General features: G+C 38.5%; 1 protein-coding gene across 1 annotated transcript in view; it reads right to left on the bottom strand.

Moving 5' to 3' along the window:
• Window positions 1–23,727, bottom strand: part of LOC145770413 (peroxisomal ATPase PEX6-like) — a 187,050-nt gene that overhangs the window by 6,725 nt on the left and 156,598 nt on the right. The window contains exons 15-16 of the mRNA XM_082582057.1: window positions 20,189–20,351; window positions 9,682–9,810 (exon numbers count right to left, since the gene is read on the bottom strand). Of these exons, the coding sequence (XP_082438183.1) occupies window positions 9,682–9,810; window positions 20,189–20,351 (292 nt within the window). The remainder of the gene's footprint in view (window positions 1–9,681; window positions 9,811–20,188; window positions 20,352–23,727) is intronic.

Below are 23,727 nucleotides of genomic sequence, written 5' to 3'. Positions count from 1 at the left end.
TAGTATTACTTTGATTAGTTGCTGGAAGTGCTGAACCATTCGTTAAAGTCCTTCAATAATTTTCTTTATCATTTCACTAGTAGAACTATCCGACCATTTAATTGACTGCTTTTCGGTGATATCCCATTAAACTACGTCATTAATCCTTTCCAAGTCTCTTTCCTGGTAAGAGATAGAAAGAAATCGTGACATTCTGGGGGCTCGTCCGGGAAACCGAAAGAACAATATATCAACAACAAACTGTCAAAATGACGGATACCGTCGAAAATGAGATGATCAAAAACTTGCGGAGCATGGCTGAACGAATGGGGGTGAGTGGCAATGAGAGGTCTCAGTTTGTGATGGACCAAAAAGCTCAGCGAGAAGCTGACGAAAGAGATGAAAGAAGAGCTGCTCGTGAAATAAGGAAAGCAGAACTTGAAGCTGAAGAGAAGAGAGCAGAACGTGAAGCTGAAGAGAAACGGGCAGAGCGTGAAGCTGAAGAGAAACGAGCACAACTTGAAGCTGAAGAGAAACGGGCACAACTTGAAGCTAAAGAGAAACGAGCACAACGAGAAGCTGAAGAGAAACGGGCACAACATGAAGCAGAAGCTGAAGAAAGAAGAGCGCAATATGAATTGGAAAAGTTAAGACTAGATTTAGTAAGACAAAAACTGGACATTGGTGAGCGATCTAATTCTACTAACGATAATGTTCGAGATGTTATTGTGGCGCAAGTTAGACGTCCAGATTTGCCATCATTTGTTGAGGAAAAAGATGAGTTAGATAGTTATTTGTTAAGATATGCTGCAATATTTTGTTATATTTTATTTTGTTATGCTGCAATAGCCAAATTGGAGAAGTCGACGTGGGCTACCCAATTAAGCATGTTGTTATCGGGACAAGCTCTTGATGTATATTCAAGACTTTCACGAGAAGAAGCCATGGACTACGACAGATTAAAGTTAGCTCTGTTAAAGCGATACAATTTTACTGAGCATGGATACCGTCAAAGATTCCGTAAGGCAAAGCCTGAGCGACATGAAAGCCCAGGTCAATTTATTGAACGTTTAAGAAACCTTTTGTTAAAATTGTTTGAACTTTCGGGGGCTGAACAATCATTGGACGAGTTGGCAAACCTTATGGTTAAGGAACAATTTACAGAATCATGTTCAAAGGATCTTTCTGTTTATTTAATGGAGAAAAGTCCAAAGAGCCTGTAACATGTACCATGTTTTTAACTAACAAATTTATATTTTAACACTTGACCGAAATTTATCATTATTGCAAAATGCATTTCAACGCTGCAAATTCAAAACCTATATTCTGTTCTCACAGAATCTAGGTCACGCTTTCCCAGAAATGCCACTCTCACAGAATTTAGCTCACCACAATCGTGTTTCTGAAGCGATATAATTGTGTAACTGGTTTCGCATAATAATTCTCACGATAGGCTATTACTGATAAAAAGGCACTACATTATGAGAGAAGCGGGGAATTGGAAAATGCAGATAAAACATAACTTATAAAACAGAGATTTGTATATAGCGACGGGGCAGAACTAGAAATGTCAAATTCGCTCTTCTGACACCGGTCGCAATAAATTATATTGATTAGAGATATTTTTCAATTTCCCGAATTTGTAACTCTGATTTAATAAAAAATGATTAGTTTTATTTAATTCGTTTTGCTTCATGTAGAAAGTCATACCCCTAGACTAGACAGCCAGAAGCCTAAATCATCCTTTTTTAATTAGAGACTTAGAGTCTCTCAATATTCTTTTAAATTATCCTTTTTATTTTTATTTTCATAAACAAATTACGACAGTTAGAATAAGCAGAACCCTACACTGGGGGCTTTAGAATAAGCAGATCCCTACAAGCCTTTCTACCAGCAAAATACGTTGCTTTAAAAGTAATGGGATAGGTCATAAAGCTATTGATCGTCGAATTAAACCCAGGGATGGACGAAAGTGGTGCAACTTCTGCAGTAGATATGGGCATGAAACGAAGGAATGCAGAGATAAGTCGCGTTCACAAACTACACATTAGCCGTTGAGGAATGTGACCAGTACTGTAGCTCACCGAGTGGGATGTGCTAAGCAAATTCGAACTCTATTCTCAGAAGAGGAGATGCCAGACGAGAGTGGTGGTTGGTCAGAAAAGAAGAAAATGGAGGATATATGTGAAGAAAAACAAATTGACACTAATTTGCCCATAGTGGTTGGCAAAGTGGGAAATAAGGAGGTAAAGGTTTTACGGGATACTGGATGTACTGGTATAATTAGTAAAAGAAACTTAGTCAGTGAAGATCAGTTGACTGGTAAAACGGGTCGAACCAGGGCAATTGATCACACTTTAATTCAAGAAAATGAAGTATCTTCTGACAGGTGTCAAACCCACAACAATGCTTGATATGAACGACTCGGTTACATGTCTTGTAATGCAAAGAAATTTATTCTCACACGAGTCAGTTCAATCATATATAGCTAAATATCGATTTCGATCAGCTAGAAGCTAGATCATTTTCAGTTAAGCTGGAAGCAAACAGCACAAAAATCAAATGATGAAAGTGGGAAGGAAGGAAAAAACGTTTTACTCTAGCTACATCAAAGAATTGATGTAAAAACTAATAATCAAAAACGAAATAAAAGGAAAATATCACGAAAGAGTATGGTATACAATTGTAGGGCCTACCATCATAAGCCTAACCAGAAACACATCAACAATAAGAAAAATATTGATTAAAATGACAAATGTATACAGTCTGTGCTTAAACCGATAATGACGAAAAGAATTAACTACATCAAATTACCTAGAATTGCATCTACAGAATTAACTACATCAAACAATATCCAAGTGGTAACTTGACAACTTCCTGCACAAAAAATTTTTTTTACTGGCTAAATTTACTGATTGACTAAATAGACTATTGAAAATTGAATTATTGAAAAAATTGACTAAATTTACTTACTGACTAAAAATACTGACCAAATTTACTAATTTTTTAACTAAGATAAATTCAAATGCAGAACTGTAAAAAACAATTATTGTTACGTCATAAGTAAATTAATAGACTACAACTAAGCAGTCTCCAAAAAGTTGAAAAAGGAGGGGGTGACAGGGTTTATTTAACAAAAGGTGTGATTATTTTTTAATTATTAATTTTTGCTTTGGTAATTGTTTGCCATTTGTTTTCATGTAGGTCGAGTAAATCGGTGGATGGTTGTTCTTCAAAAGGTTTTTCCCCAAAAGGTTTCATCACCACTAATTATGTCAAACTCACTGCTTTGGATCGAAATTTTATCAATGGAACTTCACACCAGCCCCCATCCATTTACAAAGGCATTGTGTTTGGAGAAGCAACAAGATTACGTAGGTTAAATGAAAATCAACTTTTGTATGAAACGGAGTTGGAAAAATTAAAAGGAAAATGCATCAATTCAGGATTCCACAAAGGTATGACTACCAAAATAAATCAATTGGCCAAAACATGGACAGAGCGATTTGGACCTACTCAACCACAGAAAAACATGGACAAAAAATTCAATGATAAAATTGTATGGGCTACGTCATTCCCTGATAAACTGAAACTTACTGGTAAAGAACGCAAACTAAACCACACTAATAGGGTTGTATACAAAAAACCTACCACATTGACTCAGATACTCACAAATTTTAAAAGCCTTTCATTGAACACAATCTCTAAGATTGGATCATCTCAACCCTGCGGAAAATGCTCCCTTTGCGGCAATCGTGGCAAATACGGCAGTATGGTCACTACTACAAATCATCTCATCACCAAATTAGGAAAAACTGTACCACTCAAACAAAATTTAAACTGCGAAAACTTTGGCATATGTGTTGCCACATGCAAACTATGTAAAGAGCAATATGTTGGCAAAACTATTAATTCATTTTCAAAAAGATGGACACTTGAACAGGTCATCGAACAATGTGGAAAAAACTACTCTAAAAACTTGAATAACACAAAGGCATCCCTACTACAACACTACTTCAAATTCCACAACGACGTTTTGCAAACCAGACCCAAGCTAGAACATTGCTTCGATGTCACCTTCACAGAACAACCATCCACCGATTTACTCGACCTACATGAAAAAAAATGGCAAACAATTACCAAAGCAAAAATTAATATTCAAAAAATGATCACACCTTTTGTTAAATAAACCCTGTCACCAGTGTCACCCCCTCCTTGTTTAACTTTTTGGAGACTGCTTAGTTGTAGTCTATTAATTTACTTATGACGTAACAATTATTGTTTTTTACAGTTCTGCATTTGAATTTATATTAGTTAAAAAATTAGTAAATTTGGTCAGTATTTTTAGTCAGTAAGTAAATTTAGTCAATTTTTTCAATAATTCAATTTTCAATAGTCTATTTAGTCAATCAGTAAATTTAGCCAGTAAAAAAAATTTTTTGTGCAGGAAGTTGTCAAGTTATCACTTGGATATTGTTTGATGTAGTTAATTCTGTAGATGCAATTCTAGGTAATTTGATGTAGTTAATTCTTTTCATCATTATCGGTTTAAGCACAAACTTTATACGGTACATTTGTCATTTTAATCAATAATTTTCGTATTGTTGATGTGTTTCTGGTTAGGCTTATGATGGTAGGCCCTACAATTGTATATCATACTCTTTCGTGATATTTTCCTTTTATTTTGTCTTTGATTATTAGTTTTTACATCAATTCTTTGATGCAGCTAGAGTAAAACCTTTTTTCATTCCTTCCCACTTTCATTATTTGATTTTTGTGCTGTTTGCTTCCAGCTTAACTGAAGATGATCTAGCTTCTAGCTGATCGAAATCGATATTTAGCTATATAATATATAATTGAACTGACTTGTGTGAAAACAAATTTCTTTGCATCACTTTAATTCAAGGACCTTTAGCGGGAGTGCATATCGATACTCCTTACCTTACCGGAATTGTGGAAGCCTTGTGTTTGGAAAGGCCTTTGTTTGATCTAGTGATTGGTAATGTGGATGAAGCGAGGGCACCTGGTGAATCTGATCAGGAGTGGGGTACATCTGCCGCCGCTGTTACGAGGGCACAGGCAAGTAAGGGAAGATAATGTAAAGCCTCTAAAGGTAGCTGAGGTACAGTCCAAATTAACCGTTACGAGGAATAAATTGGCTGAGATTCAAGAAAACGACCTGACTCTGAAGAAATTTATATGAAAGACCCAATTAAACGAGGAAATTTCAAAGTTCACTATGAAAAGTGTAGAAAAATCCTTTGTTGAAAACGTAAAACATTAGATACTGGAGAAGTATAGAGACAAGTTGTAGTGCCAAAGGAATTGAGAAAACAAGTGATGGAGATTGCTCATGACTCCATCTTTTGGTGGACATATGGGTGTAAAGAAAACGGAAGATCGAATCAACACTAATTTCTTTTGGCCAGGGATGCATAGTGATGTTGTTAGCTTCTGTAGATCTTGTGATAAATGCCAGAAAATAGTTTTGAAAGGGAGTGTTGGAAAAGCTTCTTTAGGGAAGATGCCGATATTTGACCTACCTTTCGATTTGATAGGACTGATTGCTCCCGTTAGTGATGACGGTCATCGTTACATTCTGACCCTAGTCGACTACGCCACAAGGTATCCAGTAGCTGTACCATTGAAAAGGAAAGATACTAAAGCTGTAGATGAGGCTTTGATTGATATTTACAGTAGGCTGGGTATACCTGAGGAGGTCTTGAGCGACTTAGGGACACAATTTGTTTCTGATTGCATGAAAGAGGTATCCCGTTTACTTTTCATTAAGTCGCTCAGGACTACTCCATACCATCCCATGTGTAATGGATTGGTGGAACGTTTTAATGGAACACTAAAGAAGATGTTAAAAGGAGGCTTTGCAGCGATCAGCCTTGAGAGCGGCACCGATTCGTTAATCCCTTGTTGTTTGCATACAGAGTTGTACCCCAAGAATCAACTGGATTCTCCCCTTTTGAACTATTGTATGGGAGAGATATTGTTTATTTGCCTTTCTAATACGACTCGATATAAAGAAACACAATTACATACAAATCAAAATATGGCAATAGAAAGGTCTGGCAGCACCGAACAACCTTGCGGTTAACCAGTCAAGGTGCTGCCTGTCATCAGTCATCTTACATTGCAGCATCAAACATTATAACTGTATCATTAGTATCAATAAAATATAATGATGGATGGAACAGTAGCTTCGAAATCGAATTGAATATATAAGGTTTTGTAGAATATTGAATCAAGACCAGCTGGGAAAACATGAGCATATAATGAATCATATCGTTTAAGAACACAAATACGAGGTTACATGAGATAAAATAATTTAACTGAACGATTTTAACGATTTAATAAGAACTTAACAAGGTAATTTTATAAAGTTTTTTAAACAAAGCAAGGTGTTTGCTTTTAATACATTCATCCAATTCACTCCACAATTTAGTACCCCGATGTGTCAGAAGATTGTGTGCCACGGATTTGTTTATTTGTGGAAGAAAATACTTCATTTTATTTAGTTGTCGAGTGTTGTGCGAGTGAATATTATCAAGTTTTATAAAACGATCTTGCAATACAGGCGGTAGATTATTATTGGAAACTTTATGCATAAATTTTGCAATTTCGAGTTTGTAAATATCTTCACGTTGTAAAATATTCAAAGATTTGTATAAGCTAGTGACGTGACTGAATTTTGTACTTCTAGTGATTGCGCGAATAATATTATTGTGTCTTACGTCAACTTCCTTGATTAGTGTTTTACCTGCAGTACCCCATATAGTAATACCGTATTGAACACGACTATATACTAGACTATAATATAACATAAGCAATGTTTCCTCTAACACATAGTTACGAAGGCGATAAAAAATTCCGGAATATCGAGCCAACTGCAGCGACAAATGTTTAATGTGTGAGGACCAGGTTAGATTTTCATCGACATGGATTCCCAGGTACTTAACTGTTTTCATTCTTTCAATCACTGTTTGGTTTATACACAACCTGAAATTAGTTTCAACAGTACGCTTAGGTACTTTGTTTATTAAAATGTAGCTTGTTTTAGAGTAGTTTAAAGAGAGTTTGTTTCTTCGTAGCCAAGCATCAATTTTTTGTAGTTCAGTATTGGTTTCTGTTTGTAAAGATTCCAAGTCTTCACCACGTAAAGCTAGATATGTGTCATCCGCAAAAAGCACGGTAGAAAATTTAGACATTAAAGGAAGATCGTTAATATACATTAGGAAGAGAAGGGGTCCCAATGTTGAACCCTGAGGGACTCCACAAAGGATTTTTTGCAAGCTTGAAGCAGAATTAGACACTTTGGTATATTGGTATCGATTAGTAAGATAACTTTTCATCAGCTCAAGATGTATATGGGAGGACCATTAGAGGGCCAATGAAGATTCTAAGGGAATTCTGGATCAATGAATCTGATTCTTCGGAAGTAAAAACTAGCTATCAATATGTTTTAAAATTTAAGGAACGCCTAGAAGAAACTATGAAGATTGCCAAAGAGGAGCTACAGAAAAGCCCAAAAAAAAAATTAAACAGAAAACGAAAAAGAAAAACTTGAAGGAAGGAGATAAGGTGCTGATTTTGCTGCCAAGTGACAATAACAAATTGTTGATGCAGTGGAAAGGCCCTTACCAGATTAAAAAGAAGGTCGGAGAAAATGACTTTCTCGTCTCTGTTCGTAACAAGCTAAAAACGTATCATGCTAATCTTCTGAAGTTGTACTTTGATCGAGATGAAGATGTTAGAAGCAAATGTTCCGGGATTCTTTACAAGTGTCAGAGCCCATTGTGGCATTAACAGGATTAATGGAACATCAAGATAACAGAGATTATAGTGTCGATGATGATGAGTTACTAAAGTTAGGAAATTGCTATAGAAGAGAGATTGTCAACGATGTGGTTATTTACTCCAAACTGCCAGACGTAAAAAGGGAAGAAGTTAATGAGTTACTGAGGAAACATAAGGAACTATTTTCAGATCTACCTGGAAAAACAAAAGTCACTAGCCATCAAATTAACGTGACCAATGACATCCCAATTCGTTCTAAACCTTATCCTTTGCCATATGCTGTTCGAGAAAACTTGAAGAAAGAAATGAAAGAAATGGAACAGCAAGGAATCATTTGTAAGTCGACATCTCCACATGCTTTACCGATTGTTATCGTGAAAAAGAAAGATGGGTCCAATCGAATCTGCATCAACTATCGAAAGCTTAATAAGATTACATTCGGAGATCCAAAACCGATGACCACGGCCGAATGTTTATTTCAACGCTTGGGTAAGAGTAAATATTTTACGAATATTGATTTAAGTAAGGGTTATTGGCAGATCCCAGTGGAAGAAAAGGATATTCCCAAGACTGCTTTTGTTGCACCAGATGCAACATATGAGTTTATTCGAATGCCGTTTGGTATGAAAAACTCTGGGGTGACTTTAGTGCGCGTAATCAGAAGGATTCTATCCGGAATGGATAATGTGGAAAGTTACATTGACGATTTGATTATACACACTAAAGATTGGGACACACATGTACAAACACTCGACGAACTGTTTGGGCGCCTTCGTGCCGCTAATTTAACAGCTCGCCCGTCAAAATGCATTGTTGCGACCAAGGATGTGGAATTTTTGGGTCATAGAGTAGGATATGATTGGATTACGCCAAATGAAGATAACCTAAAAAAAATTCGTGATGCAAAACGTCCCAAGACTAAAAAGGAGGTCCATTCTTTCTTTGGCTTGTTAAATTATTGCAGGGATCATATTCCATCTTTTGCTATGATTGCTGCACCTCTAAGTGATCTAACCAAGAAGGGGATGCCAAACAACGTAATGTGGGAAGAAGAACAAGAGAGAGCTTTTCGTACACTACAGGAAAGTCTTCTGCAAAGACCAAATCTGGGCAAGGACAACATTGTAGCCGATTGTATGAGTCCAACAAACGTTGATTAACTTGAAAGTTGCTCAGTTGTATACCGCTGCGTTGAATAATGTTTTTTTTTTTTTTTGATTGATTGTGTTGTTATATTGTTTGCAACAATATTCTAATGATGTCACAATGCAAATTAACATCAAACAGCAAGCGCATTTACTAGACAGCAAAAAATAATGAAAATGTTGCTTCCAATGCTTCGTGAAACTCAGCGTGAGAACTCTCATTGCCTCCCTTCCACAAATCAACCCAAGCTTTCACAAAGTAGATTAGAATTTAAACTAGATTAGAATTAGTTGGACGCAGTTGTCACATATCTTTTCTTTGTTGGATAAAAAGGCCAATGTGGCAACTCGGAATCAAAGTGTTATTCCACCATCACAGCGCCAAAACCACTTGTTAACGTCATAATATACATTGTAACGTCAGTGAATTGATGAATTAATCGATTTTTTCATGACTTTGCTGCTCAAGGGGTGGAATGACACTTTGATCTTGATCGTTTTATTGCATTTTCTTTGTACAGTATAACGTTGTTAAGAGCGCAGTATCCTTCCATTTGCCAAAAATACTGTTGGACAAACTAAATTTTTTTAGCAAATCTGGAGATTGGATAAGAACTACAATTAGAGCAAATAATTTTTTACCAAATTAGATTAGAATTACCGACATTTCGCTCTAATTTATCGAATTAGACAACTAGAATTATCTAGTTGTCCAAGTCTGGTACAAACAAATTGGTGTCAGTAATGTTACCTTCCTGGGCGCAGAAGAGCCTCATCAATGAGGTCGGGTCTGTTGGAGGCAGCGATGATAAACACCTGTTTGTCTTTGTGGTGAGATTCATTGACACCGTCCAACTCGGCGAGAAGTTGAGATACCACTCTAACACAAAATAAAATTATGAGGAAAAAGAAACTGACGACAATAGTTCTATATTCTTAGATAAATTTTGCATAAAAAATCTTTGCCAAATGTAAGACGTAGGCATAAGGTTCGATATTTGAAGCGCCCGAGCACTCTCTCTGACGTCACGCACGGTGGAATCCACTTGATTTGTACAAATACCGCAGGCTTTTAGCGCAATCCTGAGTCTTGCTTAAAAGTCTAGGGAATTGAACTTAGGGAATTGAAAGCAATGAATTTTTGGAAGAATGCTTCATGGACACGTAGATTTGCTGTCATGTTACATTGTATGGTTGTGTACAGCGTTTGCAATGCTCACAGTAGTGATTTCCCAATCAAGACTAGGATCTTTCTATCATTTTTTTTACAATACTGGTTCCCAAAGTGGGTGCCAGCGCTCCCCTGGGTGCATTTAAAACTATAAAGGTGTAACACCCTCGGAGCACTCTCTCTGACATCACGCGCACTGGAATCCACTTGAGTTGTACAAATACCGCAGGCTTTTAGCGCAATCCTGCATCTCGCTTAGAAACTCTAGGGAATTGCAAGCAATGAATTTTTGGAAGAATGCCTAATCGTATTCTGACTAGTGCTTAATGAACACTTAGATTTGCCGTTATGTTACATTGTATGGCTGTGTACAGTGTTTGCATTGCTCACAGTAGCGCTTTCCCAATCAAGACTAGGATCCTTCTTAAGCAAGTATAACCATGATTCCTGACTCACTTTTACTAGGAAGAATTCTTAATTTCTGAAGTCAAGCTAACCGTGTAGGATGATAGCGCATTATACTGAGTTCTTGTGGTGGAATCGTTAGTTGTTCTGGTGTTTTCGTTTGGTGTTCATGTTGGATTGTGTCATTCAGCGCTACTCAGTTAAAATAAGTCATTAAAGAATCAATAGTGAAGACCTCGTGTCCCAGTCACTCCTCGCCATTCAATCATGCTCAGGAGTGTTCTATCATTTAGGTATCCTTTATTTAGGGGTATCATTTAGAGGTATCTAGGTATGGTAAATTTCTATCGCAAATTTATTTCCAATTGTGCAAAGCTCATACAGCCGCTGCATGGCATCTTAACCCCTAAGTTATCCGTTCAGAAACCGATACCTTGGACTGACGATGTAATTTCAGCCTTTGACAGATTTAAGGAGGGCTTGAAGAACATTTCACTGTTAGTATATCCTGCCCCGATGCATCTTCTGCCGCCATTGTCCAACATAAAATCGACGGCGAACAAAAGCCCATCGCCTTCTTTTCTAAATGTCTGAATGATACTGTGCGCAAACGGGTTTGTTCTCTATCCTTTCTTTTGTCTAAGTTTTTAACGCCTTGCAAAATATAAGAAACATTGTGCACTTTTTGTTTTATTTCTTCATTTTCTCAAATCTAGTGATAAACAAAATAAATGACCGTTGTGTAACTCAACTAAAAAAAAACTGGTGAATTTTTCTCCACGTAGTCAAAAAATGAATCGTGTAACTTACAAAAAATGTGAGATCATCTGAAGGCAAGCGCGAGACCAATTTAGTTTCTCGCGCGAGCTTGTGGTGATCGAAGCCAAACGTCACAATACCAGCGCCATTATTCTACATTCGACCGCGAGCTGCTAGCTATATACCTCGCCTTAAGGCACTTTAAATACTTCCTGAAAGGCCGTAAGTTCGCCACCTTCACGAATCATAGACCCTTATTACCGCTTTTAAAGGCACACTAACTCACACCACGGGCAGGCAGTCTCGACATTTCTGATTTCATGTCCGACCTACAATATATAAATGGAGAGGATAATGTCGTAGCCGATTGCTTAATTCGCCCCCAAATAAACGCTATCTTCGAACTACTTTTGTGTATCAACTTACTGAAGGTAGCTATCGAGCAAGAGAAGGATAAATCAGTGGCTGAATTCTGCAGTTCCGAGGACACCTTGAAATTTGAAAGAAAAACTTTACCCAATCATGGAATCTCTTTAATTTGTGACAGCAGAACGGGGCGATATCACCCCCTAGTGCTCAAGCTGTATAGACCCGTCGTGTTTTAAACATTACACAACTTAGCTCATCAGGGGATTAGAGCAGCCCATTACCTTGTAGCCGAAGGGTTCGTCTGGTCGAAAATGAGGTCCGATTTATGACAATGGTGTAGGGAATGCCGCCCTGTCAGCAAACTAAAATAGGTCGCCAAAACGTTGCCCCATTACAGCACTTCGACACTCCTGATGCTCGTTTTTCACACGTGCACGTCGAGCTAGTAGGACCCCTTCCAAGTTCAAATGGGTACTGCTCGATTATAACCGTCATCGATAGATTGACTGGCTGGCCAGAGGCCATTCCCCCGCTAGATGTCAATGCGAAGAGGTGCGCCGACGCATTCATACTGCATTGAGTGCATTGGGTCTCTAGATTCGGAGCCCCCAGCGTAATATCATCGGAACATGGCAGGTACAGTAACTCACCTCTGTCCTATGGCGCGAGATGGCCACATTCCTGGGCCCTGGCGGTACACGGCCTCTGGGCGGGCCCATCTGGATGACTTTTGAGCCATTCCTCTTGGGAGGTCTTCATTTGTCTCTTTTCTGGGAGGTTTCTCTTAAGCTTCACGATAAACCATGACGCCGCAAAGCAACTAGATAAATTATATAGGTCCCCACCGTTCCAAACGGCTAAACTTTTGCTACCGTCACCCACTTGGGTCATTGCCCACATAGTCTCACCCAAGAAGGTTTTGCCCAGATCTCGTGTACCGATTCCTGGGTTGTAGAATCGCTCACACCTCCGCATACCACCCTGCATCCAACGGTATCAATGAACGCTTCAATCGTAGTCTAAAAGTTTCTTTAAAAGCTCAGAACAACTCTGTCGTCTGGTGTAACAATCTGGGTCTTATGTTAGGACTGCGCTCTGCGCTAAAAGAAGATTTAACCTGATTGGCTGCGCAAATGAGGGCACTTTACTGAGACTTCCTGGTTAATTCATCGACGCTCACGACGTGGAAAACATTCAACATTCGCTTTAAGCTCAAACCTTATCACACTTCATACAAACACCACGCTACACTCACCTTAGACACCTCAATAATTGAGCCACTTTCTGGACGATGCCCTATTCTCATGCACGCATGTGTTCGTCCGAAGGGACAGAGTGTTATCCAGCCTACAGAGGCCGTATCAAGAACCATACCTCATTCTCAACCGCAACAATAAATATTTCACCCTGAGCTTTAAATGCAAAACTGATTCGGTCTTGGTCGATAGACTTAAAGCCGCAGTGTTCCACCCTATACTAGAAGTAGAGAACCTGGAGGTTTCAAGCTAGATGTAGTTCTACTATAGAACTGGTCATTACCAGGCCTACGCAGCGCTCCCGTGGCCCCTCGCCGATGTCGGTGAGTGTCATTGTAGCTCCATCATCTCCCCTGCTGGCAGGAACATCGTTATGATATATTTTAATTACGCGGTCTCGTCCTGGGCAAGATGTGAAACTGCATCCATCCACTTATACTAATTAGGTAGGTCATTCATCCCATCTTGCATTATAATCAAAACATCATCGGGGAAAGACATGAAACGGAATTAATTCTTTCAAGTATTTAGACCTTCACTTAAGCCGTTCACCTTACACTTTGTTACCGGCATAGCCAGTCCTGGTCCTGGGCAAGACGTGAAACTGCATCCATCTATGCATTTAATCATAGCAGTTTTTCGTCAGTTACTTCTTTGCTTAGAAGTTGCCGTTTTGGGGCTGTGGGGGTTGCTTTCCCTTCACACAGTATTTTGTTATATTTTAGTCTGACCACTGTAGTCATCCTTAGGCGTCGTTCGTTTCGGCATGTTCTGTTGCTTATTTAATTCATCATCATCAGCCGGTCATGCCACTGCTGGCAGATGGCCTCCACATATGTTTCCACACCATTCTGTCTTTTGCTGTTCTCATCCAGGTGATGCCAATCTTTTCTTCTATGTCATCTCGCCATCTTCTTTTTGGTCTCCCTCTAGTTCTTCTTGCATATCTTGGTGTCCATTCTGTGGTTATCCTGGCCCATCTGTTGTCTTTCATTCTTGCTACATGTCCCGCCCATTGCCACTTAAGGTTTGTTGCTGTTTCTATGACATCTTTGATACAAGTTTTGTTTCTGATAACTTCATTTCTAATCTTGTCTTTTCTATTTATGTTCAATATTGTTCTTTCCATGTTCCTTTGTGCTGCTGCCAGTTTTCTTGTTTGTTGTTTTGTGAGTGACCATGTTTCTGCTCCGTATGTTAATGTTAGCAATATTACTGTGTCCATGATTTTTCGTTTTAAGCTAATTGAAATATACTTGCTCTTTAAAAAAGTGTTATATTGACCAAATCTTCTCCAGCCTGATGTTATCTTTTGGGTGATCTCAGTTTCCATGTCGTTTCCTGGTGTTATCATTTTCCCTAGATATTTGTATTGATCAACCTCCTTTATCTTTTCTCCATCTATCAAAATACCCGTCCTTGGTTGTTTCCCTGCTATCTCGTTACACATTATTTTTGTCTTTTTCTTGTTCATCTTCATTCCATCTCGTTTCCCTTCTCGATTCAGTTCCTCAAGCAATTGTTGCAGAGTACATTCTGACTGTGCAAAAAGAATGATGTCATCTGCAAATCTGAGATTGGTCAACAGTTGTCCATTAATGACAAGCCAGTCTCAGATTTCAGCCTCTTGAATATCTCTTCAACTGCAGCTGTAAATATAACAGGTGAAAGAGTGTCACCTTGGCGCACCCCTTTCTGAATCTTTATTTTATCACTGAATTTCTCGGTTCTGATTTGTGCAGTGCCATCTGTGTATGTATTTTTGATAATGTTTACTATTTTATCTGATATACCATGAATTTGAATTGCATTAAAAACAGAGGAGTGCTTGATGGAATCAAATGCCTTCTCATAACCAACAAATGCCATAAATATGGGTAGTTGGTATTCATTCATCTTCTCTAAGATCTGCCCAACTGCATGCAGGTGATCAATGCAAGAGAATCCTTGTCTGTAAGCTGCTTGTTCAGGGGGTTGGTTTTCATTTATTTAATTCAACGCCATTATTATTAGGGGCTTGTTCATTCTTAAGGTAGGGCTTAGCCTTACAGGCTGAATCATCCTTGCTGGTATCTCGTCTTATCAGCGTGTCACACTTAATGCTAATTTCCTATGTATTTATTGCCTGTTTTATTAACGTTATCGAGAAGCTATGGTCTTCACTGACATGTTATAGATATAAGCCAACATGTTATTTGCATTCACTTGTCTGGCATTTGCTGTCCTGTTGGACCCGTTCCCCATATGGTCACTTTGTCTAGTTTCCATTCTACTTCAGTCCTTGCATTTGCAGGAACTTGTCTTGAGACTGGGTACTTTCAGTCCCGTCGCTTTCCCCTGGCACTATAGTCCTAGTTCGTTTCATTTAAAACGTTTGTGCATTTTTTTTACCTTCCCTTAAATAGTTAGTACTCCCATCCAGCTGTCATGACGCTTTGCTTTCACGTCGCTATGGGCGGCGTTTCGTACAGTTGCTTCATCCGGCCGCTGTGCGATTTGTTCCCCCGCTTCGCAGAGAGAGGACTCTCTGTGCCCCCTGACATGTTTCGTCATTTTCGTCGTGCGTTTGTCAGTAGTCTGCTTTTGCAAGTTTCAGTATAACCGTACTGCTTAGGTTTATCATCGCCTTTATTAGAAACCTTGTAATTTTTGTTGCACAGAATAGCCTTCTTGCTAGCCGGATGTCCACTGCACAAGACCTCTGCTTTGCCCGATCATCAGAGCCGACCAGCCGCTCCTTGGGAACAGAATCACTGTTAGTTCCCATGCCGTGCGGAGGGGATCCGACCCCGCCTTTCTGTTCACCATGTTTACATTTCTATTTTAGGCATTGCCGTGTCATATAATATTGCGTCTTGTATACCTTTTTTTGCATCATGTTTTGCTAAGACATCTTCATCAGAAGCTGAACGTTTGCTTTCTTGTGGGGTGTCTGTAGCACCCAAGCACTCTCTCTGACATCACGCGCACTGGAATCCACTTGATGTGTTTTAGCAAAATCCTGCGTCTTACTTAGAAATCTAGGCAGTTGAATTTAGGGAATTGCAAGCAATGAATTTTTGGAAGAATGCCTAATCGCATTCTGACTAGTGCTTCATGGACACGTAGATTTGCAGTTATGTTACATAGTATGACTGTGTACAGCGTTTGCAATGCTCACAGTAGCGCTTTCCCAATCAAGACTAGGATCCTTCTTAAGCAAGTATAACCATGATTCCTGACTCACTTTTACTAAGAAGAATTCTTAATTTCTGAAGTCAAGCTAACCATGTAGGATGACAGCGTATTGTACTGAGTTCTGGTGGTGGAATCGTTAGTTGTTCTGGTGTTTTCAATTGGTGTTCTTGTAGGATTCTGTCATTTAGTGCTACTCAGTTAAATTGAATCAATAAACAAATCAATAGTGAAGACCTCGTGTCCTGGTCACTCCTTGCTATTCAAACATGCCCAGGATCCTACTGACGACTGTGTAGTGCAGGGGTTCTCAACCGGGGGTACTCATACCCCTTGGGGGTACGAGATTAAACATCAGGGGGTACGAAGATCCTTGAGCCTTCAGCTTTTCAAACAGATTTCACAGTACAGTTATATTTTGGAATTGTAAATGATATTATGGCATTACGGTGTTTGCTTTGAAAAAAACAATTATCTACAAATAATTTTGTTATTTAGTTGGCAAAGTAGCCTCATTGTCTCATAACAATGTGTTTTTTACTTGCTGCTGCTCAAAATGAAAATGGAAACCTTGCTGATTTTCCTTGTCTTGATCAAATTGCTCATAAACTCTTTACTTTACTTAAACTCTTTACTGCAAAATGTCAAAAATGAAATTATTTCCCATTTAAAGATGCTAGTTGATTCTTTCGATGGTTACTTTTTTACTGGTGAAATGAATTATTTCCAGCATTAAAATATAAATTAATTTCTCTTTGATTTAAAAAAATGTCGGATGAGGGCAGGAGAACATCATCGAAATAAAAAGCTGCCAAAAATTGAAATTGCAATTTGACAAATCAAAGTTAGAAGATTTTTGGTGTGTTGCTACAAATTCTTCCCAAGTCTTGCTATGGAAGCCATGACAGTGTTAATTCTCTTCTTTACAACTTATTACTGTGAAAGTGGCTTTTCGACCATGATGTATATGAAAAATAAGTACAGAAATCGTCTGCAACTGCAAGATGATCTACGTGTTGCCTTGAGTAAAATCGAACCATCGCTTGAGCGAATTTTGTCATTAAAGCACTCAAAGCAGCAACAAATATCTCACAAAGAAGTGATAAACGAAATAAATGACATTTAATTTCTTTTGGTAATTTTTGCATGTTTGTGTGAAATATCGGTTTAACGTTTAATTGAGCTATAAAAGCAATTTAATTTAGCAATATATACCTGAAAAACTCAATCAGAATTTTTTTGGGGGTACAAAGAATGCTCTGATCTGACAAAGGGGTACGAACAGCAAAAAAGGTTGGGAACCACTGGTGTAGTGTGTATGGGCAGTGGATTAAAATGTTCCTTTTTATGATTGTTGAAGATGTGCAACTTTTCAGAAGAATCCATTAACATCTGGCTAGGAGTACCACAAATGGATTAAATTATGTCATTTTTTGTGATTCAATACAATCAGGTAGTCTTATTTTTCAAAAAGGGAGGCATACCAATGAAAGTTTCAGAAATTGGTGCAAAGTAGGCTACCTGAAATCCATGTACAATGATGCAAAAAATGATGGAAAAATTCCCCAGAAGCGAAGAGCCACAAGAGAAAAATTTCAAAAACACAATGATATGTTAATGAAAACTTGCAGCTTGTGGCATTACAATGTAGAAATACAAATCAACAGTGAGGAAGACCAGTTGTTTTTCATTCAATGAAAACAGACAGAACTGCTTCATGGGATGGTGTGGATATTTCCGTGACGAGACAATTTATCGAAAGACAATTTATCGAACGACAGTTAATCAAACGACAGTTTATCAAAAGACAGTTTATCTAACGACAATTCATCGAAACGACAGTTCATCAAACTGACTGTTTATCGAAACGACAGTTCATCGACCGACTGTTTATCAAAACGACAGTTTCGAACGACGAATCTCCCGAAACAAATTTTATCTAAAATTTTAATGCACATATGCAATGGAATAGTCAAGGGTTAGGGTTGGGTTAGGTTTTCGATTAACTGTCGTTCGATGAACAGTCATTTCGATAAACAGTTGTTTTGATTAACCATCGTTCGATTAATTGTCGTTTGATAAACTGTCATTTCGATTAACTGTCGTTCAATCTATAGTCGTTCGATAAACTGTCGTAGTACCGGATATTTCATCGAAGTTGAAAGCTGTAAGAAAGCTACAGAGAAAAGCCAAAAGAAAATGCCTTGAAAAAGAAGAGCTACGAAAAGCTGGCACTCATCAAACAGTGACTTCTGCAAGAGCTGAAGACGACACAGACAGTTCTTCTCTAGCTAATGATTTTGCCTCGGAATCCTATCATGCTTTTGCGAAAAGCAATGCATCACAGATACGTTCACATCGTCGTTCAAAGAACACTGGAGATACCCTTACATTGCCACACAACTAGTCATCTAGATTTTGTTTCGTTGTTGAAACGTGGAAAAGTTTCCTCATTAGTTGTATTGCAACTTGTGACAAAAGTCATAAAAATTGGTAAAGTAATTTTGTGTAATTGGTAAGGTGATGGAATTGCATGTTCGATGAATATGCAGTATTATTATGATTATACTCCTATGTCAATACCTCCTAATATATAAGGTAAATATATCCCTCAAAGGGATTATAAAAAGTTGCTGCAACTGCTTCTCTCTCTTTTAAAAGGTTTGAAAAGAGAATTAATTTGATTGCTCCCCTGCAAACACCTGGTGCAACCAACAAAGCCCATTTGATGAATAAGTTGTTATATTGCTTAAAAAAATCGTGTTCCTTGAAGAAGAGGTTATGAAACAGAAGATCTGCAGCAAGGCCACCATTGCAAAGTTTAAACGTCTTGACTTGATCTTGTCGTGCTATGGCTGGTATTGGTTTTTAGCATTGTGCCAAGTCAATGCAACAGCAAACGACTTACTCTTTATTGAAGCCTTACAACAATACAAAGAAAAAGACAAGCTGGTAGCAGAGGTAGCGCTCAAGTCTAGGGAACTTGCTACCTTTGCCCATTTCAGCACCAAGACACCGCCAGCTGAGAAAGCAGCAATGGCAAAAGCAATGCTATCAAAGAAGACCAGTTCCAGACAGCCATCAAAAAGATTTGGGGAGGGATTTAGAAAATCAAGATTGATTCCAGTGTTGCCAGCCACCAAGTTAGCTGATCTAATCAATGAAGATTCCTGGTTCCTTTTTGCAGCACTAAAGCTTGGCCATTGTACAAGTTTCATGGCTGAAGATGTTCTTCAGTGGAACAGCTGTCCTTCATATGCAGCTTGCTGCAGAGTTGTAAGGCAGCTGAGAGTAGTGAATGATGTAGCTGAATGGGACGTCATGCTTGGATGCGACTATCTTTCATCGGCAAAGTCTGAACAGAGATTCCAAACTGTTCTGCAGATTGTTGAATGCAGCTATGGGCAGTGTTTGAATTTACGGAAGAAAGAAATGAACAACAGTGTTCAATTGATACTGAATATTTAGTTGAGCAGGAAAGTATGTTTTTTTCTAACTGTGTTATTTCAATTTGCAAAACACAGAATTTTGAAAATTTGGCAAAACATTTATTGCATTTATTGGTGTTTTCTGACCAAAACAGTGAATGTTAAAGTTTAGATAAAGTTTAGCAAAGAATTTTTTGCAATGAAAGGATCAAAAGGTGTGCAGTTTAGAGAGAAAAACTCTAAAATGAATGATTTAACCCTTTTTAGACTAACGGTACATATGTGTACCACAGACATGCCATCTGAAATTAGGTTTTTTGCATTTTTCGCTCAACGTCTATACGTCAAAAATTCATTTGCGATGTGGTACCCCTAGATCCAAATCATTTCGCATAAAACTTCACAGGTGTGTTTACTATGACAAAAGGAACACTTCTGACAACTGCAGAACAAAATTTATACGAAAAAGGGAAGATGATGCACCCTAGCGGGAATGCTTGTCAGCAGCGTCCGCTACAATATTAAAATTGATAATTATTCATCAAATTTGTATTTAGGGAAAAATTTTGATTTGTGCCAAAACTTGTTCGGTAATCTGCTGTCAATCACAAGTGCATTCTGTCGACACCTAAGCAATGCGTTCATAAAGTGACATACAAAATTTACCTGCTTAAGTGTGATGGTAACATTACTGACCTGTCCATGACTCCTCCAGAGTCTCCACTCTTTCCACGATTTGGAGCAAGGGCATCTAATTCATCAAAGAACACAACACAGGGAGCAGCATTTCTCGCACGTTCAAAAACGCTGCGCACATTTGCTTCACTTTGTCCGACGTACATATTGATCAGCTCAGGCCCTGGAAACAAACAAGGGTCCATGTCTTTTAGGCGCCGGTCAAATAGGTGCGCACACTGTGGCGTCTGGATATTTAGGTGCGGAGTACTGTGGCGCCCGTTCATTTAGGTGCTATTCCTAGTAAAGTGTACAGATTGTAAAGTGTACAGATTGTAAAGTCCTAGTAAAGTAAAGTGTACAGATTGTATCAGCTCAGCTTTGGCAAAACCTAGTCGAGGTTTTGACTGAAAACTAAGTTACTCTTCACTCAAGACCTACCACCCACTTGAATATAGGCTACGATATATTTTTTCTGATGTTTAGTGTAGTAATAAGTAATAACTAAAAGTGAACTCAGTCATGTTCGGAAACTTGAGTGATGATGATGATGATGTTCGCCCTTCGTTTCCGAAGATGGCCAATGAGACTGAGATCAAGTTTCTTTTTTCTTTTTTTAGTGTTGACTTTGGTCAGTGTAGGCTACATGAGTGCGGAGATGGCTGATGAGGCCTATCTGTGCGGTGAAACTTCTGCTGCAGGATGGACATTGGAAGGATGGTTGGCTAGGGCCAGGGTTGTTTGAGGCTCGGGCCTTGCGATGTTCTCGTTTTCTGACAGCAGATAGCGTACGGTGTTTCTCAGCTGATTCTGCGCCTTTATAAATAAGACTGCGCCATGTTGGTCGTTCTGCGGCTAAATCTTCCCACGAATCTACGTCGATGGCGAATTCTTTCATGGAAGCTTTTAAAGTGTCCTTAAAGCGTTTTCTTTGACCACCTACATGACGTTTGCCGTTAGTCAGTTCTCCGTAGAGCAGTTGTTTAGGAATGCGGTGGTTCGGCATCCGGTGGACATGGCCAGCCCATCTTATTTGTGCCTTTTTTACGAGGGTAAGAGTGCTTTATTGATTAATTTGGAAACTTGAGTAATTTATTGATAAAGTTTCGCCGACGCAAACCTGGACTAACAACAAATAAATGCCAAACACGCGCAATCGCGCATTAAAAAAACAATATATTTTTTTCTGTTCAATATAACATTTTGTGTGAAAAGCATTGCCGGATAAAGCAGTTTCACTCACTGAAGCCATGACTAACAACAAATAAATGCAAGCGCATTAATAAAACAACATATTTTTTTGTTCAATATAACATTTTGTGTGAAAAGCATTGCCGGTTTAAGAAGTTTCACTCATGGAAGCAATTGCATATTTTTCTGTTCAATGTAACATTTTGTGTGAAAAGCATTGCCCTACCTGCCAAGCTGATACAATCTGCAGACTTTACTAGGAATACCACCTAAATGAACGGACGCCACAGTGTTCCGCACCTAAATATCCTGACGCCACAGTGTGCGCGCCTATTTCACCGGCGCCTAACTGTCTGCGCCTAAAAGACTTGCTCCCACAAACAAACAGTAGAATAAAAAGTGACACATGTGTTGCAGTATGATATATACTAGGGTGTCCCAAAAAAACGACTTTCTCTAAATGAGCTAATAGACCAGGGGTTCCCAACCTGTGGTACGCGTACCACTAGTGGTACGCGAAGGTTTTTCAGGTGGTACACGGGTAGCTTCCGTTTTTTTCACTATTTTATATTTTGTTTATCTGGCTTTGTTTACAAAAAAAATTTCCCGGAGCCTATTCTTGTTTACAACACTGCGGGACAGTGAGCGTTAATTAGGCTATGTCAAATGATTGCTCTTGATAGATATCATCTACTGTATTATAGCTTAAGCTACAAATAGCGTTGAATAATGTTAGTTGTAAGCTAAAAATAGATCGGAATAAAATGTTCAATAACGGTTACAAGGAATTTTCTCCAATAAACTTCTGGCTTAGTATGGCCTCTTCATATTCAACGCTAGCTTCTCATGCTGTTCCACACGGTACACGACAACTGGGCGAGACAAAGTGGGCGATACCCACTTGGGCGACGAGACAAGTGGGCGACGGACCAGGTGGGCGACGAGCCAAGTGAGCGACAGACCAAGTGGGCAACGAGCCAAGTGGGCGACGGCCAAAATGGGCAACGGAAGCGAAAGTTTAGCCGTTCGGAAAAAATGTGACTTTTAATTTTTACTTTAAAATACAATGGTTGATTTGTAGAAGGGAGGCAATGACAGTTCTCACGCTGAGTTTCACGAAGCATTAGAAGCAACATTTTCATTATTTTTTGTGTAATAGCGCTTTGCATTGTGACATCATCTTGTCACATTATTTTGCAATTTGCGGCGTCAGGGTTTATCGTGAAGCTTAAGAGAAACCTCTCAGAAAAGAGACAAACGAATGGCCAAAGAGTGGTTGAAGTCAGTTATGAACGTTCCCTAACCGTTATCAAAGCTTGTCAGTATAAAATATGACTTTTAATTTTTACTTTAAAATACAATGGTTGATTTGTGGAAGGGAGGCAATGAGAGTTCTCACGCTGAGTTTCACGAAGCATTGGAAGCAATATTTTCATTATTTTTTGTAGTCTAGTAATAGCGCTTGCTGTTTGATGTTAATTTGCATTGTGACATCATCTTGACACATTATTTTGCAATTTGCGACGTCAGGGTTAATCGTGATTCGTGAAGCTTAAGAGAAACCTCTCAGAAAAGAGACAAACGAATCAATGGCCAAAGAGTGGTTGAAGTCAGTTATGAACGTTTCCTAACCGTTATCAAAGCTTGTCAGTATAAAATATGACTTTTAATTTTTACTTTAAAATGCAATGGTTGATTTGTGGAAGGGAGGCAATGAGAGTTCTCACGCTGAGTTTCACGAAGCATTGGAAGCAACATTTTCATTATTTTTTGTAGTCTAGTAATAGCGCTTGCTGTTTGATGTTAATTTGCATTGTGACATCATCTTGACACATTATTTTGCAACACACAATCCAGTCTCTGAATATTATAAACACTTGCAGTAGGTCACTAGGTCAGCCAGTGATGAGATCGTAACTACTAAGTAGCTAGTTTGGTAGGTACATGCATTGGACATTTGAATGTTTGTAGTGATTTTCAAGTGAAACAGAAGTTTTTGTTAGTTGTTCGAGTGTGTTATTGTTTAAAATACATGTAAAAACTTACATACGAATCATTAACTACGGAAATTAGCATAAATTTGATGCTCTAAAAATAATCCATTAAAATAAATTTTTTGACAGAATATCTAAAACTAAAGTCATATCTTTCAATTTTTAGGTCATAAACAAAATGGCCCTAGTAATGACTGTCAGTCACAATGTGTTCTGTAAACTGCTGATGCGGCTACGCAGCGTCTAGACTAGAGCATTCGGATTAAAGTTTTATTGGTACTTTCACATACAACATTATAAATGTAAGTTAATGGCAAGTCTCTATGAGACATTGGATTTTCCGCGCACATACGATTTATAGCGTCAAGAACACTA

Source organism: Aplidium turbinatum, chromosome 1, assembly GCF_918807975.1.
Source record: "Aplidium turbinatum chromosome 1, kaAplTurb1.1, whole genome shotgun sequence".
NCBI classification, from domain to species: domain Eukaryota; kingdom Metazoa; phylum Chordata; class Ascidiacea; order Aplousobranchia; family Polyclinidae; genus Aplidium; species Aplidium turbinatum.
Note: the sequence above shows the minus strand (reverse complement) of the source record. Positions and strands in the feature narration are given on the sequence as shown.